This window comes from Hydra vulgaris, chromosome 03 (assembly GCF_038396675.1).
Source record: "Hydra vulgaris chromosome 03, alternate assembly HydraT2T_AEP".
Taxonomy (NCBI): Eukaryota; Metazoa; Cnidaria; class Hydrozoa; order Anthoathecata; family Hydridae; genus Hydra; species Hydra vulgaris.
Genome location: NC_088922.1, coordinates 16,587,094 through 16,607,284, shown reverse-complemented (window position 1 = coordinate 16,607,284; position 20,191 = coordinate 16,587,094). Strand labels below are relative to the sequence as shown.

The 20,191-nt window shown below is 28.0% G+C and overlaps 2 protein-coding genes across 2 annotated transcripts; both read left to right on the top strand.

Annotated features, from left to right (window-relative positions):
- The first annotated feature begins 10,281 nt into the window (after positions 1-10,281).
- Positions 10,282-11,292, top strand: LOC136078512 (piggyBac transposable element-derived protein 4-like). Its single transcript, XM_065794284.1, has one exon. The coding sequence runs from the start codon at positions 10,282-10,284 to the stop codon at positions 11,290-11,292; it is 1,011 nt and encodes a 336-aa protein (XP_065650356.1).
- Positions 11,293-16,930: 5,638 nt separating this feature from the next.
- On the top strand, positions 16,931-18,865 carry LOC136078511 (uncharacterized). The gene is made up of 5 exons (XM_065794283.1): positions 16,931-17,010; positions 17,273-17,424; positions 17,635-18,017; positions 18,090-18,298; positions 18,367-18,865. The coding sequence occupies exons 1-5, from the start codon at positions 16,931-16,933 to the stop codon at positions 18,863-18,865; spliced, it is 1,323 nt and encodes a 440-aa protein (XP_065650355.1).
- Positions 18,866-20,191: the final 1,326 nt, after the last annotated feature.

Below are 20,191 nucleotides of genomic sequence, written 5' to 3'. Positions count from 1 at the left end.
GTGTTCTAAATAGTAAAATAACACTGGATTTAAAAATGTTTTGTATAAAAAAAAGTTTTTTAAATGTACTTAGGTCTGTAGCAAACTGACCTTGGAACATTAAATGGGTCTCTAATATTATTTTAAAAAAAAGTTATAAAGCTAGAGCTTTAAAATGTCGACTTTGATAGAGCCAATTATTAGAGTTTGTATAAATTTATAAGAAACCAAAGAAATTTCTTTAATTTGCCACATTTTGAAAATATTTGCCTACTTTCCTTGTCGACCTTTTTTTACGATATTTTTAGCGTTCAAAAAATTAGTCCATATAAAAAATTACCAACTGCCAACTAAGTATGGAAATGATGGTTTTTAACTCGTTTTTTATTTGTTTCTACCTATATCAAACTACTGGAAAGTTGTTGAAGGGTAAGAAACATTTAAATCCAGTAGCGTAGTGAGGTGGGGTGGGAATCACTTTTTATAGGACAGCAGAATAATGAAAATTATTAATTTTAATTTAGGTCGAGAAATGGATTTGATTTCTCCATCAAAGGATTGCTTCAGAGTTTTCTTTTATTTTGATATGCTTTATATTCTTGAGATCCAAATACTTTACTAAAGTATGGCTGCATTTAAATTTTCTTGCAAGATCTCTATGCGACTGACATTTGCCTTTATGGAGCGATAAATTTTTCTTTATATCTATCTTTAAATCTTATCTTTTTTCTACTTCAAGCTTCTTTTTTCTGTTCAAAATTGCCCCAAAATAAATTGAAATGAGGATCAAAAAAACATCAGTCAACTTTGAAATGTCAACTTTCAACGATTTTAAAAAGAAACATCTAAAAACTATCGATTTAATACTTACTCATTTTAATGCAATAACGATGATAACCAATGTTTATTACCGCTACAATCAAACAACATCGCATTAGTTTCTATGTACAAAAAATTTTAAAGCAAATTTTTAAAACAAAATTGATTATAAATCTAAATTAACTATAAAGTAATTAAATTACTTTATAGTTAATTTAGATTTATAATCAGAGTAATTTTTTCAAACTCTAATTAAAGTAAAATTTTAACCTTTTTTAGAACTTTTTATATATGTATATATAATTATATACAAATAATATTTTTCGTAAAGTGCATAAACTTGATGCACAAAACAATTATTATTATTATTTTCATTATTATATTAACTTTTTTTTAATATTAAAACACAATATAAATATCTGCAAGGTGAACCTCAAATTCCTCTTATCAAAAAAATTAGACTGATTTTTAGAGATTTTATCGAAAAAATTAGAGTTAGCGAGTTTATTTTTTAAATACTTTATAAGCGACTTTCTATTATATTTTGAACAAAAAATTTCACGCATGGTTTTAGGAATTTCAATAGCGTTGCACTTCCATCTATTATACTTCTATGCTCTGACCAAGCAAAAAAAAAGAATATGTGCCATTTCTTTTAGAAATAAATAATTTAAACTGCGTTCTTGATGTTATCGCTGCTTGTAATTCATCCCTTTTGATATACTTTTTCTATTTTGCTTCGGGTTTATCTGCCCCACCTCCGATTGGGTGTTTGAATTGCTCTAGGTACGCCATTGATTGTAATAATAAAAATGTCTTCTGATGTAAAAAGGAAAATTTGAGGTGAAAAACGCCTATTTCTACCGTGTCACATAAACGCATTGTGAAAATGTTTTTTTGACAACCATCAAACATAGGCGCCGGATGATATTTTAATGAATCTGATATGACACCTTCAAGCATTGCGCAAACTCTAAACTTAAGTATATTTATGCTTATGCAAAATGAGGATGCTTTCCAAAAGTTTGCGTTTATATAGGCCTGAAAAAAAAAATACTTTCAAAAGTTCCCCCTCCTTTTCAATCTAGAGTACAGCTAGTTATTATCTTATAGTAAGTTTAAATTTGTCAATAGATTTCAAACTTCATTAAGAACTCTTTTAACGTTGAGAAGTTATGATCTCGTAAATTTTTTTTGAGTCAATTTGAAGTCTAAAGAGACTTTTCAGGCCTTTTAGAAGCATGCAAAAAAAAAACTTTATTGGACGTTACAGCGTGCAGGTATCTTCATTTTTCTAAATACAGCTATGAAAAAATTAAAAAAAGATAACGCGTAGAGATTATAAATTTCTGTTTTTTAAAACCATGATCTCAACGTGTAATTTTTAACTTTTTTTTCATAACTGTATTTATGTTTACACGGCTGAAAAAAAATAAAAAATTTAGAAAAATCAAAACGCTGCAATTGTTAAAAAATGTAATTTTTTTTTAAAATGGTTCTGAAAAGTCTTTTTTTATTTTTATTGCTTTTTTTGAATTAATTACTTGAGGTGCCCCAAAATGTCCTTACGGTTTTATCACAGAGCACCACGGAAGAGCATTAAAATAAAACTTCACGGCTCCATCTTTACCTACGTTATTAAACATGCACAGAGGTGGCATTGAACCAGGGATCTCAAGTTTCTGAGGCAAGCGCAATAATAATAAGCGCAATAACCGCTGCGCTACGGATGCTCCAATTTTTAATTTAGACTCTGATTAGAGTGCTGGCTCAGGACCCAAAGGTCCCATGTTCAACGCTGACACTAGCCCAATGACTGACATTGGTAAGAAAGGATGCATGAAGTTCCTAGTTAAATGCTCTTTCGCTGTGCTCTATGATAAGACCGTAAAGACTTCTGGGACAACCTTAATAACTTAATAACTGGGATCACCTTAATGTAAAAAAAAAAAAAAAAGTAGACTTCAAATCGAATTTAAATTTTTTAGATCAAAAATTTTCCATGATCATTACTTTTGAACGTTTAAAGAATTTTAAATGAAGTTTGTTATCTATCGACGAATTTAAATTTAGTATAAGACTTGGCAAGAAAAAACGTTTTTCAATAAAACAACTCTCTGGCGGCAACTTAATACATTAAAGTTGTTTAATATATGAAAACATAGAATACAACTAAGCTAAATAAAAATATAAAATATCAAATTTCAAGGACCGTTTTGCTCACGCCAAGCCTATATTATATGATATGAAAGCACTCAATATATATGAGTTAAATATTTTTAATATTCTTTGTTTTATGTATAAATGCAAGACCCACCTATCACGCGTTTTCTTTTCGTAACTTGTATTTAAAAAGAGATAGAAAAAATATATTTTAAGGTACGATAATTTAAAACACAAAATTTGGGGCTTTTTTGTTCCCAGCCTCCAATCATCGCAATTTTTTGCAAAGCATCCTTATTTGACATAAGTATAAACATATAAATGTTTGGAGTTTGCTCCATGTCTGGAAGTTAACTGTCTCAAAGACCAAAAAAAGCTGGATCCGGCTCTGATATATATATTTATATATATATATATATATATATATATATATATATATATATATATATATATATATATATATATATATATATATATATATATATATATATATATATATATATATATATATATATATATATATATATATATATATATATATATATATATATATATATATATATATATATATATATATGTATATATATATATATATGTATATTTATATATATATATATATATATATATATATATATATATATATATATATATATATATATATATATATATATATATATAGTGGCGGCGTTAGGATTGGGCAATGGTCGAGGGGGCCGAGTATAAAGGGGCGAAATTTAGCGCAAAATCATTATATTGATCGAGATTAGATCTCAATTTAATTATTTAAAAGTACTATTATTTTACTTAAAAACTTATTGTTGTTTATTATTGTTGTCTACGAACGAAAGGAAAAGATTTACAAAGATATACTTAGTTTATCGCCAAATGTCTGAATACGTTGATCTTATCAAAAGAAAACCATCTGGGTCAGAATGTAGAAACGGAAGGCAGAAAAAAAAAAAAGAATTTCAAAACAAAAAAAAAAAGTTTGTCAATATAGAGAAATATTTATATTTCTCTATATTGACAAACTTTTTTTTTTGATATTATATCACAACAAAAAATCAAGACCTGAATGTGACATCTACTTCTGGAATAGCAACGAATGCATCAGTAGATTAGATAGTTATTGAAGATATTGTGGACGAAGTTTCTCGAAGTGATGAGATTAGTTGTGCTAAAACTACAATATCTAATTGCAATGGCGATGTGCAACAAACTCCTTTGGCGATGTGCATACAAATTCCAGATGACTTAAGCACTGTTTTTATGAATATATCGGATCCAGCCATATGGCCACTCATTCGAAATGGCAAAGTTATTGATCATATAATATCTAACTGCCAAGTACAAACTCACATTAATAATTATCCAAAGAATGATAAAGGCTGGCATTTCTCTAATTGTCATTTCACAAAAAAACTTGCAAACAACAAAACAACTCAGCGTCGTTAATTAATATATTCCGTCTCTAGGGATCGAGTTTATTGCTTTTGTTGCCGGCTATTTAATAGTAAATCAACGTCGAGTTATAGTAAATCAACGTCGAGTTATAGTAAATCAACGTCGAGTTATAGTAAATCAACGTCGAGTAATAGTAAATCAACGTCGAATCTGAAGGATATAACAACTGCAAACACTTGTCAGAAATGTTAAAAATTCATGAGAATAGCACTTCTCATATTAAGTTTTACCTTTCATGGATCGACACTGAACTACGATTAAAAACAGAGAAAACAATTGACTGCCAAGAGCAACATTTGATTAAAAAAGAAACAACAGTATGGAATAATGTTTTGTCTAGATTGATGCATATTACACTTTAATTAGCTGAAAACAATATGGCGTTCAGAGGTACCTCCGACAAACTTTATACGCCTAATAATGGAAAGTTTTTTGGCTCAGTACAACTTTTAGCCAAATTTGATCCAGTTATGCAGGAGCACTTGCGGTTAGCTAAAAAGGGTTATGTTTCAGACCACTACTGCGGAAAAGATATACAAAATGAACTAATAGAGCTGATGCAAAAGTGAAGTCAAAAATTATATCGCGCGCAAAGAAATCGAAATATTATTCCATTATAGTTGACTGTACTCAGGACATTACTCATTTAGAGCACTTTCTTTCACTGATATTTTATGACGATAAAATATCAGTGAAAGAACATTTCATAGAATTTTTGTCTGTCAATGAGTTGACTGGTGAAAGACTCACTAAAATTATTATAGATGTTTTAAATAAATACGGACTGAAATTGAACAATTTTTGGGCCAGGGTTATGACAACGGGGCGAACATGAAACGAAAAAATATTGGTGTTCAAAGGAGAATTTTGGAAATAAATCCCTCAGCTGTTTATGTACCGTGTGCCTGTCATAGCTACAATCTCGTACTATGTGATGCCTCTAAGTCTTCTGTAAAATCAGTCACTTTATTTGGGGTACTTCAGAGGTTGTTTACATTGTTTTCAGCTTCTGTTCATCGTTGGAAAATTTTAACCGATCACTTTGGAATGTATACCATTAAAAAGCTATGTGACACACGTTGGGAAGCAAGAATAAGTAGTGTTAAAGCAGTCCGTTATCAAATTAGTGCCATCCATGATGCTTTAATTACTTTGGCTATTGAAAATCAAAAAACTGATGTTTAAGTCTCTCATGAGGCTTCTATTCTAGCTAAACAGTTAAAAAATTTCAGTTTCATAGTTTCGTTGGTTGTTTGGTTTGACATGGTTGCGATGAGCAAGACAGTTTCTCAACAATGATATCCATACATTTGGATATTGCTTACAAGAGCTATATCCAAATGTATGGATAGCATTGCGAATATTATTGACTATACCTGTTACAGTTGCTAGTGGAGATAGGAGTTTTTCAAAGCTTAAGTTGATAAAAACCTATCTAAGATCAACAATATACCAATCTAAGTTGACAAACTTAGTAACTTTGTCAATCGAAAATGAAATTGTTGAAAAAATTTTGATAAACCCATAAAAGAGTTGCTGATAAAAAGGCAAGAAAAGCTAAATTTTATTAGTTTTTCTTTTTAATAAATAGTTATTTATATTACTAATTGGTTATTTAATTGGTTATTAGTATATATATGTATATATATATATATATATATATATATATATATATATATATATATATATATATATATATATATATATATATATATATATATATATATATATATATATATATATATATATATATATATACATATAATTTATATTCTCTTTAATTATTATTTTTTTATCAACAAGCAATTATTTAACATGTTTAATTTTAGTGAATTATTTAAATTATTTAACATGTTTGTTAACCAATTATTTAAGCAATTATTTGTTAAGCAATTATGTTGAGCAATTATTTAACAAGTTTTAGTTTTTAAGTTTTTGAACTTTTCTATTGTAATATTGTACGTTTATTTTTATTTAAATTTATAATATTATATTACGAACTTTATATACTTTAATTATTAAATTTAATTTTGTAATAAAAAGAAATTGAACAAAAATAAATAAATAACAAGAATAAAAACATTGAAAAAAAAAAAAAAAAAAGTAAAAAAGAAAAAGAAAACAAAAAACAAACAACATATTAAAAATATATATACATATATATAAAAAAAGAAAATAAAAAAGAATGGATGTATGCGTATTTGCCAATATATGTATGTGGCGTTTTAGTTGTCAGAAGTATAAACGGAAATTTGGTAATTTGGCTTAACACACAGCGATAACCATCGTATAGCTTTCTAAGTCCTTCGTATCTAGAGATGCAAAAAAACGTTTTTTTTTTGCTATCGTGTTTTTTTCACCCAAAAAAACTTGTTTTTTTGGGGTTTTTTTGGAGTTTTTTTGGTTTTTACAGATCCTTTTAGTGTATTTTTTTTACTTACTTTTAACTTAAATATTTCCAACTTATCTAAAATGTTTCTATTTAGTTTTGTTTGAGTATTTTAGATTCTATATTAGATTATATTAAAATTAATTTATTAAAGCATAAACAGAGTTCACAAAAGAGTTAAATTAATGATTTTTTTATTGCTAAAATGGTTAACAAACTATTTGTTCTTTTCAAAATTTGAAATCAAAAATTGATAAGAAACAATTCTATTTTAAGTTTTTTTAATCTAAAACAACATTCTTGGTCAAGTGACTCAAATTCTTGTTCAGGTGACTCTTCATCCGAAACATTTATTGATTCGTGAGATTTATCTGAAATATTTATTAGTTCTTTAGGCAGAATTGGTTATTGTGTTGCACAGATATCCATTGCTTCAAGTTTGCAATTTTGCGATACAAACACTAATTTTGCTGCTCTTTCATTTGTTAATCTGTTTCTTTTGGCACTGTGAATATTTGCATAACTGCCAAAACTTCTTTCGCAAGCAGCACTTGTAGCAGAAAGCTGAAGAAATGAGATTGAGACATGACTGTGTCATCATTTAAAAATTTGTGTTTGACTTCAACTGGACATTTTCTACATTTCTTAATATGCAAGGCCATTCATATTTCACTTTTCGACATAACATCATTGCAAAAAGAACATTGAACTCTTTCTGCTTTGCTCACCTGGCTTGCTGGCTTAAATAAAATGCTCACAAATGTTTTCTTTCTACCCCCAGTGAGGCTACAGACTAATCTATTATTACTACTCATTAATATGTTCTAATCAAACAACTAAATGATGTGACTATTTTGATTAGAAAACTGTTTAATTAATGCTTACAATACCTTATAATGGCTAAAAGATAATTTCATAATTCAGTAATATTATTAAAAAACTACTAATAATAATTGAATCACTGAAAATTTACTTTACTAAAAATTATGATAAACTGGTACATTAAGTATTTTCAAAACAACAATATATCATCATTAATAATCTTATATTTCAAAACTATTAACATAAAGGTATAAAATTAAAATATAAAAATACTACAACACACTTATGCAATATTATTATAACATGATTGAAAATACTATTTCCGCTTTCTGAAATTAAATGTTGACAAATTTAATTTATTTGCAATTGCAGAAATAAAACTAAAAAACAAAAAGCATAAAATAAAATAGCAAAATTAAAAAAAAAATTAAAACTATGCAAAACTTATACAATACATATAAATTCTGCATTGCAGTGTTACTTCATTTATAAATTAAAAACTTCATTTATAAACTATAAAGTTCTCATTCATTCTACAAATTACAATAATTAGTTTTCATTCATTCTTTTGAAAAATTTGTTTTTAACGTTAAGGAAAAATAGTTTTGAACTAAAAAAACATATCTACATAAAAAAACAAACAAAAAAAGACCCTTTACTTATGATGTCTTAGTATTTTATAAAAAAAATGTTTCTTTAAATAATTTTTTTAATTTTATTTTAGCTTAATATAAGCAAGTTATTGAAAAAAAATTATTAAAGTTATTTGATGAACATTTGAAGAACTTGTAAAACAAGACAGATATATTGTATGTTAAATAAGAGAATGAGAAAGTCTTTTAATAAATATCTCCTAAAAACACACTGTTGAGGTGATATTTATTTAAATGTTAAAGTTCAAGGTGTTAAAGTAGTTAGTTAAAAAAATACACAAACAAAAAAAAAAGGAGGGGGGGGGGGATCTGCTACTTGAAGAACTTTAGGCAATTCTAATAAAATCTATGAGAAATAAAAGAATGAAAACTCTCCTTTAATAAATAACACCTAAAAACAAATTTTTAAAATTATTTCAGTGTTTAAAATAAGAAAAAGAGTAATTTAAAAAAAAAAAAACAAAAAAAAAAAAAAACGAAGCAGTTTTTTTTTTTAACAAAAATAACGGTTTTTTTTGCAAAAAAACAAGAACCAAAACAACGACTCACATCTCTAATTATTATTAAAGAAATCTTTTGTATTGACGTCAAATATAAGCGCATTAATCAGACCTGATTTAAAAAATAAAAATAGTCAAAGAAGCAGAACTTTCCTTCGCCAGAAATAAAATGGTGTTAAAAATTAAAAAGTTTTTTGTTAATATCTCATTCAATAATTTGTTTTGAAAAGTTTTATTAACTTTTAACTTATTTTCTAATGTTTATCTAAGATATGAACACAACTTGTCTTGGCACTTGGGGTCCTTTTAAGTACCGTAAATTATTTTAACTTTTTAATATACTTTTTTTTTTAACTTTTTCATTACGTTACTCTTAAAGCTTTAAAAGTTGTATTTACCTTTAAGAAGTCTTTTTAAAAACTAACGCACAAGGATTAATTATTGAAAATGCAAAACATATTTGTGAAAACTTTTGTCACCAAAAAAATTTTTTTGGTTACAAAAATTTTGACAAATGTGTTGATGCATTTTCAATAATTAAATACATAAATAATCAAATATATAAGAAATATTGTTAATAAAACAGTTTTGTTAAGTACAGGCTTTTGGTTTTTAATTATTTTGACCACAAACTGCTGGTAGCGGCTTTCTGATGTACCTCATGATTTATCATGTTTTGAACATTAGTACTAATCTATGACTCATTTGACTAATTAATTCAAAAAGTGTACTTGATTCTCTGCATTATTAATAAAAATTAATAGCCAGATTGTATAAATTATAGCAAGATATTGTATAAATTATAGCAAGATATATCATATTATAAAGTTTGTGGTTTTTTAAACCGCTATCAAAATAAAGTCGTCGAAAGTAACGTACAGTGCCAATGAAGCTTCTAAAATAATGCTTGAATGGTTAAATAAAGATCATAGTGAATCAGAAAGTGAGTCTGAAAGTAGTTCTAGCTCAGAAGATTTAGAATATTCAATTATGGAAGGAACTGTTTTTGTCCCATTTGATTATCAAAGGCGAAACTTTTTCCACAGAAGCTGCTCCTATAAATAAAAGAAAAAGAAAGTTTAAAGCTGGTATTTCTGCTAATTCTGAAAATGTTGATTCATGGGTACTTCTTTGAGAAGATTACAACAATAGTCCTACACATTTGTTTAGATTTTGCCCTAATAATAAACCTGGAGTCAATGCAAATCTCGATGAAAACTCAACTATTTTAGACTGTTTTAAAGAACTTTTTAGTGATAAAATTCAAGATGAATTAGTTAGATTTATTAATTCTTTTGCCTCTAACAAAATGCAGATAAATAGTCCATGTTTAAGTTCATCTACATTTTCTTCTTGGACCCCATTTAATAAATATGATATTGTTAAGTTTATTGGTGTCATGGTTGCAATGGGATTAGATAAAAGACCCTCAATTAAAGACTATTAGTCTCTAACTGATATATATATATATTGTAGTCCTTGGTATAACTCTATGTTTCCAAGAAATAGATTTGAAGCAGTATACCATACAATGCTTCATGTTGCTCCATCTCAAGAAAGCCATGCAAAAGAAAAAATTGAAACATTTATGAAAAATCTTATTGCAAATTATCGAAAAGCATTTTATCCACACGAAGATGTTCCTGTTGATGAAACAGTCATTAAATTTAAGGGTAGATGGAAAAATAAACAATATAACCCCAGCAAACCAAGCAAATACCATATTAAAACATTTAGTTTGTGTGACAGTGCTACTGGGTATGCCTTTAACATCCTTACCTACTTTAGAAGTGATACATCTTATAACTCTGATACATATGGAATGGGACAACCAGAAAAAATGTTTGAATACTTACTTAAACCTCTTGGAAAGGGTCACCATATTTTTGCTGATAAATATTACACAACACACTCTTTGATCTCCTATCTAACATCCAAATCATTTCACTACACTGGAACCTTACAAACAAATCGTAAGAATTTTCCAGTTATTATCAAGTTCCGAAATGGTTGTAGAATGAAACATCTACAAACAAATTATTATCGCAGTGAATCTGGAATTACTTATCTTGCCACTGAACTTGTTCAGTGGCAAGATAAGAAAGCTAAAAAAATGGTAGTAGCTGTTTCTACTAAGTTTTCAAAAAATGTTGTTGCAGTATCTTCTCGTTGCAAAGGAGTCAGAGAAATACCAGATATTGTTCACCGGTATAATCTATCAATGAATGGTTGCGATCGTTTAGACCAATCTGTTTCATATTACAGTAATCTAGGTAGAAAGATAGTTAAATGGTGGAAGAGAATTTTTAATTGGCTGATAGAAGTAACTCAAGCTAACTCTTACATATTATATTTGTTAACTTGTCCACATAATTCAAAAAGAATTACTCTAAAAAAATTTAAGGAGAATCTTATTGAAGAACTAGTTAGTTCTTGTATTACCATGATGCCTGATAATTCTACACTTTTAAAAGAGCTCCACAAGTTTCAAATCCAGTCTTAGAAAGATTCAACAATACAAGACATTTGATTAAATATGTTGAAAGCGATAGAAATTGTGTAGTCTGTAGTACTCCTGTCAATAGAAAGCGCACAAATTTTATATGTTCTGGCTGCAGTAATGAACCACATTTGCATTCAAAAGATTGTTTTTTGATTTACCATTCCAGATATTTTTTTTTATCACTGGAAGTACTTGATAATATTTTCTTTTTTAAGCACATTTTACAAACTAATTGATTTTTTTCCTTTGTAATTATCTAAATTCAGTTCTAAAAAAAAACTGGTTTTAGCTTTTTTCTGTTCTCAAAAGAAAAGTAAAACTATTTTTTATTACTTATGATAGATTCCATTCCCTATGTAAGTTGTTAGAAATGTCTTTTTAAATATCTTATTCTTAAAATATATAAAAGAATTTTGTTTTTAATTTAATTTTTTTTTCTTTCAATAAAAAACGTTTTTAAACTTCTTGCATTTTCCAGTATTATATGCTGTGTATTTAATATTTATATATTTAAAAAGATCTTTTCTTTAGCTTTCTTTATATATGCAGTTTGTTATGGTTTCAAAAAGATTTATTACTTGAATTTCTATTAGTTTTGAATAATATGTGATCTTAATTTTTTTTTTAAATACCTTAAAAAAAAAAAGAGTTAATGAAAGTTCTTTACTCAATTCACCTTTGATATTTTTCTTTGGTGATAGGCAAAATATTTTAACAATTTTGCAAATTTTTTCTATCAGCAAACCAATACTTGCATGCCTAATAATTGGATTAGTGTTCATTTCAGATAATAGCTCTAACCTACCAACATTTTCTTTTTCCATGTCGTCCAAAAAAAATATTCTTGTTCTCTCAATTTTTCCTCTTCTCCTAAATTTGCTGACAAACAGCAGTTATCTTTATCATAAATAACTATGGTAGTTGCCAATTGAATTGCCTTGCACTAAACATTTTAGCTACTCATTAGTTAACTAATAGCACTAATTAACTTACCCACTTTTTTCATTACCAATGTTCTATCTGTCGTAATTGAAATCACATTGTCCGATGAAATGCCAAATGTTATAAGATTTTTCTTTGAAAGAGCAATACATTTATCAGCGGGCATTTATCCATGACCTCCAGCAAGATCAAAACTCTAAAATTTGTCAAATGCATGTACATTTATATAATGAAGGTTTTTTCAGAAGTTCACTTATCTTATAAGATGCTAAACCCTACACCTTGATTAGCTTACATTTTAAGTTTGGCTCAGATGCTTTATCGTATTTTAGTGGCATGTTCATTCATAATTTTTCAAATTGTATCTGGAGACTTTATTATGTTAGCAAAACCCTAAGCACTAAACATTATTTTTAAATCATAAAGTTTACAAAATTTAATGAATGGTACAACATCTTTAGCTGTTAATCACGCGACAACTGCACCAAACGAATCATCAGTTGATTATCTGAAGTATTTTGATATTTTTGACGAATTACTCAAATTCATAAATGTGTTTATGTTCATTGGTGTGCACATAATTTTATTTGGTTCATCGGGTTTATCTCTTTTTAAAAGGTTAATATTGTACTCAAAGTTGCGCATGCATACTACTCTTACTGCCACCGGAAGCTTTATTTGTTTTTAAACATTTCTTGAATTGATCTGCACTTCCATTTTGTACCCGTATAAAATAATTCCATGGTTAATTTTTAACCATGACTGAAAAGCATAAACACATAAATACAAAAAACAATAAGGTAAAAAAACAAAAAAAAGACATAATAACTTTAGAAGTATTGATTAACATCATTTTGAATTTAATTGATTTAATTTGGAATGTTTTTATCGTTTATTAATAAGAGATCAATGTTATGTATAAATTTATTTGACTAGACCTATACAAAGTATTACACTTAATTAAGTAATTTACCTGTTCTTAAAATACTTCTTGCTTTTTCTTGTATGTCTTGAATATCTTTCATACTTTGAACGCTACGGTTTTATGAGCGATCACAAAAGAATTCCTTCATGCAAATTGTCAAAATGGAATTTATCAATCATTAGTAATGTCTAGAAAAAATTTAACCAATTGTCAACCGTGTCGCTATCGCTATGTCCCAATAACCGTGTCCCAATGGAGTTATACCAATCTTTAATAATGTACAAACAGAATTATTTTTTTACCATTCATTATATTTTACTTTCAGTTTTTGGAAAAACATTTGTGAAGTGTTAGCATTTTTTCATGTGATTTCTTTTTAACAGATCGTAGTTTCTCAAGATTGTTATAATTTTTTTTTTGCACCAAATTTAATTGATTTATTAATAACAAAATTATTAATAGTTTATTTGATTTACCAGTAAACCTGTGAATCGATATTGCAATCCCATATCCTGTAACAAAATTATAAATTTTTATTAGATTTACCGGTAAACCTGTGAATTGATTTTGCAATCCCTATTCACAGGATTATGATGATGATCCTGAGCCAAACCTGACCTGAGACTTTGCTGATGACAAGTTAACAAGATTGTGTTTTAAACTAAAAATAATACTCCTGAATAATAATTTATAAATACTTTAAAATGTTTTTGCATTTTCATCAGCTTCTGAATTTTCTTCTCAATTCCTTTTTTGTTTTTTATTTCATATAAAGTTGAGCTTTTAATTTTTGAATTTTTTATTTTAATTTTATTATTTATTAATATTTAAAGTTTTTATTTGAAAATAATAATTATTTCCTATTTCAATAAAGAGATCATTTGTACGATTTGTCATATTTTAGAAATATTTTTTTATATTTGTCTGTAATAAACTAATTATACAATTAAAGCATACAATCTTAGCAAATACCTGTTTTTATGATCTCCATTAATATTTAGTTATATAATCTCTGTAAATCTGTATATCTAATTGAGAAGTCTCTTCTAATATCTTATTATTATGATTAATATCTTCTAATATCTTATTATTATGTTTTTTTAGAGTGATTTTTGAATTTATGTTTAGCTCATTGTTGCTGGCGTTATTGGAATAGTGGTTGGATGTACAAGAAATATTTGCTCTGAATGTTAACTTTTTTTCTTTGGTTGTTCTTACTATTTGTACTGTAAGATATTTTTGTTTCCCTTTTAATAATTTTACATATAATTATTTTATTATTTTTAAATAAGACCTCGGACATTTTGGCTAATTAGAATTTTAACCAGTGACATTTTAGAATTTTTTACCATTCATGACTTTGAGAATTTTAACCATTAGAGGCGTAAGAATTTTAGCTACTTATATGTTTTGAAATGTATTTGACAGTTTTAGTACTTTATCTCTAATTTGAAGATTTTAATTGTTTCAATACTCCATAAATTACTAATACAATTAATCTACAAATTTTGTAGGGATTGCTTTTTGTTAATTATCTGAAAATGAAAAAACTTTTTGAACATCAAGTTTATACAACTTAATAGTGGTAATTTTTGTCAATGTTGCCTTGTAGGCTATGTTACATGCATATTAAAATTATCACATATAAGCACGGTAATATTAAGATTAAAAATAAAAAACAAAAGATCATTAATGTTGTTGAGAATATATGCATGGGACCAAATATAGAACTTTGGTATTTGTTTTTCATTTTTATTATTTTGACATCTCATTTGGATTTTGGAATAAAGATTAATCAAATAAGACTTAAATACTGAGATTTTCAGTCAAAGTGAGTTTATGAGAAAGACAAGCATTTAAAATGCCATCAAAGCCTTTGGTATGCTGAGAGAAATTATTTTTGCTTAAGCTCATAATAGAGTCTTTTTGTTATGATGGGTTATCAAGGCCTTAAACATTTTCTGTAAAATTAGCACAGACAGACTTTTTTTATGGGAAAAAATATTTACAATGAGGATTTTAGTTGTTTGATTTAAACGGAGAGTTTGCGTTTAATCTATTTCACTCCTAATATAAGGCTGCAAGCAACCACTTTTAAGTTGAAAGTTACTAGAAAACAAAGAAAAGTTAACGAGCAAGAAAAACATTAAGATAAGAGAGTTCCAAAAGATATAAGTGAAGGAAAAAAAACTAAACAAATAAAAGTTTTTAGTGATAAAGGGACAGATATAGTAAAAGGATGTGACTATGCTGAATGACATGTCAAGCAAGAATAAGTTTAGGTTGATGGAACTAGAGATAATAGCTTATTTGAGCAACAACCATGAGAGTATTTGTAGAAAAGAGAAATAGGTGAAGACGAGGAACCTTACAACGATGGGAGAGCGCCAGCTTTGCAGATAAAGCAGGCGCAAATATGTTTAAAATGCATTTTTGGACCTTGTCTAAAAGAGAAAGAGCATTATTAGAAAAACCAGCCCAAGTATGACAAAAGTATTCCATATAGGGGTGAATATGAGATTTGCAGAGGTAGAGAATGGAATCACGAGTAAGATAATGGTAAGCATGATAAAAAGAAGCAACCTTAGCAGATGCTAACTTTGCGATTAATTGTATATATGGTTTCCATGATGGGTCAGTTGTAAATGATAAACCAAAAAGACATAAAGAAGAGGACTTAATGAGAAGGTTGATATTCATTAATATAGGAATGTTGGGAGTATTCTGATAGTTGTTTGCAGTGTATAAATGAGGCTTTGTTACAAGATTTTGTTGCATAACAGAAAAGTGTAACGCATAGAAATGTAATTTAACAAAGCTTACATACTTACATTGTTTAAAATTGAATTGTGTCAATAGGCATTTTAAATTTTTGCTTCATAATTAAATTTAATTTTAAGCCAGTTTAAAAATCTTCTAAACATTATAAATATAAAAAGTATTATTTAAAATGAAATGAAAGTAGGTATTTAAAAAAGATTATATTTTCTTATTATTTATTTCTCAAAACAAACTTGTGGATAGATTTTATCAGTTACCAACAATATTCGTAAATATAGTTTATGTTTATTAATAATTTAAAAGTTCATAACTGTGTCAAAAGAACTTTTCTTGATATTGAATTATAAAAGTTGATTTATTTAAAAAAAAAATTTTTAATTCCTTTAGTGAAAAGAATTCGCTTTCTTTAAGCAAAAGTGCTTCTCTTTTTCTTAAACAAAAAAGTTATATTTTTTGATTGCTTTCACACATTTTAGTCTTTGATAGAGAGACTAAGGTTTTTACATACCAAATTATTAGTTTGCAAAGAAAAACAAGGAAAAAAATTATTTTTTAAGTAAAAAATTTGTGAAGATACTTTACATTCCTTCAAAATTAAACTTTAGTTTTTAATGATTAATTAGCGCTAATTAAGTTTGCCTTGAAAAAAAGTTAAAAAAGGGCTTTAAAATGAAAATTAACTCAACTTTGAAAAATACTGTTCCGTCTAAATAATTTCTATTTTATAATTGTGGTAATATATATAATAATCTCTAATATGTGCTAATTAATCAAAATGTTATAGAAAATAAAAGATTGAGAGAGACAAAGAATAGCGAGAAAGAAAAAAAAAAGTAGACTTTTTTGACCGTAGTGTGAATAAAATAAAAAAATTTAAAACAAATGTAAAAGAATTTAGACAACACTTATTTGTTGTGTCTTATTTTAATTCTTTAATTAACTTAGAGATCCAAAAAACCTCCGCTGCAGATATTGAAAAAGCTCTATTAAATGCATTTGCATTCAATGGTTTTAAAGTCTATGAGTAGATTCAGAGATCGGAGATATAATGAAGCCAAATTCATTGATGTGTATTTGGCCAGTTTACATTAACTTATGGTGCTGGCTAATGTTGAAAGTGAAGAATTATTGCAAAGAGTATTCATAACTGGATGTCCCAGTAAATTTCAAAGCAGCTCAATATATAATATCAAAATATGCGCATGTCTGCGCAGACGCCGGTGCCGATGTCTGCGCAGACACTTTAACGGAAACGAAAAATTTAAATTATCTGAATCAAATGTCTGAAACTATTTTATCATAATTTAATTATGCAATTATTTAATTATTTAGTTTCAGACAGCAACTTCCGCCTACGTCTGAGTCACCGATACAGCGTATACATCCACCAATTAATGAAGAGCTTATAAATGATATCGACACGAAGCTTGCTAATTTCTTTTACCTTACGGATATAGTATTTCGTTTAGTCAATTCGGAGGCCTGTAAGGATTTCGATAAGTTGCTCAATCCATCGTACGCATCTGTCATTCCGAATGCTAAAGCCTTATCAGGATCTCTGCTCGACAAATACACAATACACAAAATGTTCTACTTCTTTGAATGAAATTTTGAATTCTGAAACAAACTTAACACTGATGTCAGACAGCTGGACAAACATAAGAGGCGATCACACAGTGAATTTTGTATTTAAGCGCCCGATCAGAAGCCTTTTTTTTGCACCTCGATAAATACATCCGGAATCATTCAAAATTTATCTGCAGTTGCCGGGGCAATCTTACAAGTTATTGAGAAGATTGGCTCACAAAAATTTACCAGTTTCATAAGCGACAACGCTCCTGTTATGAAATCAGCGTGGAGGATCATCGAGGAGAAATATCCACATATCTCGGCTAGCGGATGCGGAGCTCATGGAGTCAACTTGCTTGTGAAGGACATAGTTTTTACAACTGAGGCCACAAAAGCAGTCAAAGATGCAGAGAAAACTATCAAATATGTGAAAAATCATCACATCGTGAAAGCAAAGTTTGATGAAAGACGAACTGCAGCAAATATTTCTCTTTCATTGTCCATGTCTGTATCTACACGATGGTTTTGTTATTATAAATCAATGAGCAGTCTCTAGCTATCAAAATACATTCTTATTAAGTTGGTAGACGAAGAAAGTACATTACTGAAGGAAATTCAACCAAAGAATACATTTGCAGATGTTATGGCGTTGATAAAATCTAACCCATTTTGGGAACGTCTCTCAAAGCTAGTCAAAAGCATTGAATTTTCTTTTAACGTGATCGGAAAGCTAAAAAGTGATGAAGCTCCATTGTCTCTCGTGCATGATTACTTTGGTCAAATGTACAAGTAATATATGGACAATAAAGACATACATCAAAAAGTGCAATCTCGCCTCGATTTTCACTTTACACAAGGTATTGGAATTGCTTTCATATTAACGCCCAAAATGCCGCACAAGGTTTATATTTGAATGAAGATAAAACCAATTTTATCACTGCTACAGTTGAATTTGCCAAAAAGATCAAACCTGAAATTGCTGACACTGCTGAGGATGAATTGATTTCTTTTATAGGAGAAATGGCTGCGCTGCCTGAGAAAAGAAAGGAAACAATATTCAAGATAAACGCACGAAATTATTGGAACATTATTGGTCGCGATAAATATTCTGCTCTTTACGAAATCGCTAAGCCTATTAACGAAATGATCTGCTTATCGGCTACAGCAGAAAGAGCTTGGTCGACCTTCCGATTTATTCACTCGCGACTAAGAAATCGTCTTACGAATGAGAGAGTAGAAAAGCTGGTATTCTTGTATACCAATAGCGTGCTGATGGACACAAATGACAAGACTGATTACATTCTTGAAGAAGGTGCAATTCTCAATAAAATTGAATGTCAAGAAATCACCGAATAGGCGCCAGCATTATATTTTTTTATTACTGTAAGAATCTTTGAAAACTCCTATTGTTAATAATCACTGAGTTTATAGATATTAGTTAAAATATTACTTAAAATATTACATTTTTTAAGTTATAACACAGATAAATAATTATTGTGAATCTCATTTTTCAAGTATTTAGAGATTAAATCACAGAAATCAAGCCAAACAAAAGCAACTTGCATAATATTATCCAGTTTAACCAATCTTTATAATCTTGCATAAAATTATCCAGTTTAACCAATCTTTACGAATTAAAGGAAGATAACCATCAACATTAAGATCACAAGATGAGACAGCTGAACTCAAATTAGTCTTACAAAGAGCAAGTAGGTCTGGTGAACTTTGCAAGAGATAAGACTCAACAGAAGAAAAGTTATTTCGAAGATCACGAATATTAGTGAATGATAGGTTTAGAAAACTTGGTGATGATGATGGTTTTTTGTGTTTTATAGTTTTTGGTACAATATTCATTTTTAAATTAGATTGAAGAACTTGACTCAAAGCATAGATAGTACTCAGAACACCGCTTAATAGCCCAAGCAATTGCCTCATTACTACTAATAAACCCTAAGCCGTAACAAAGGGCTCCAAATGTGGCCTCCGCAATGCACACAAAAAGTACAAACAGAGACACCATCCATGCACAACATGGCACTGTTAATACTTTGATATTTTTCAGCTGTTGATGGAATCAGCCTCTCTGAGAGCTACCACAGAGTTTGGGAAACCTGACTATCAGCCGGCCTCAGAGCCATAGAACTGAGTTTTAGAGCTGTACCCTCATTAGGAGATAATAGAATGAGTTGCCTAGTCATAAAAACAGAGACAACATCCTAAACTGGAAACAATGTATTAAAAATACATTTACATCAGCCTAATAGATGAAGAGTTTATTTGGAAAATGCGATAAGTCCAAGTAAATTGAATTTAAGAAAATGAGTAAAAACTGAGCTACTCATAGTTGTGCATCAACAGAAATTGATATATTTTTTTCTATTCATAGGAAAAAAAAATTTTTTAGTGATATAATATTTAAATAGAAAATAGATTTCAATCTATAGATTGTGGAAATGGAATTAAAATTTATTTTGTGACGCTTAAATGATAATGAGGCTTAAGTAATCAAAACTACTTTTTTTATGTTGTGTTTGATGTGTATTATATTATAATTTTTAATCATTCACGAGTAGTTTCTTAATGGTCGAATTACATTTTTATAACAACATAAATTCTATTCGCCAATTTTATAAATAATTAATCTTTATTATATTTAATATTGCTATTGATATTATTGTTTTA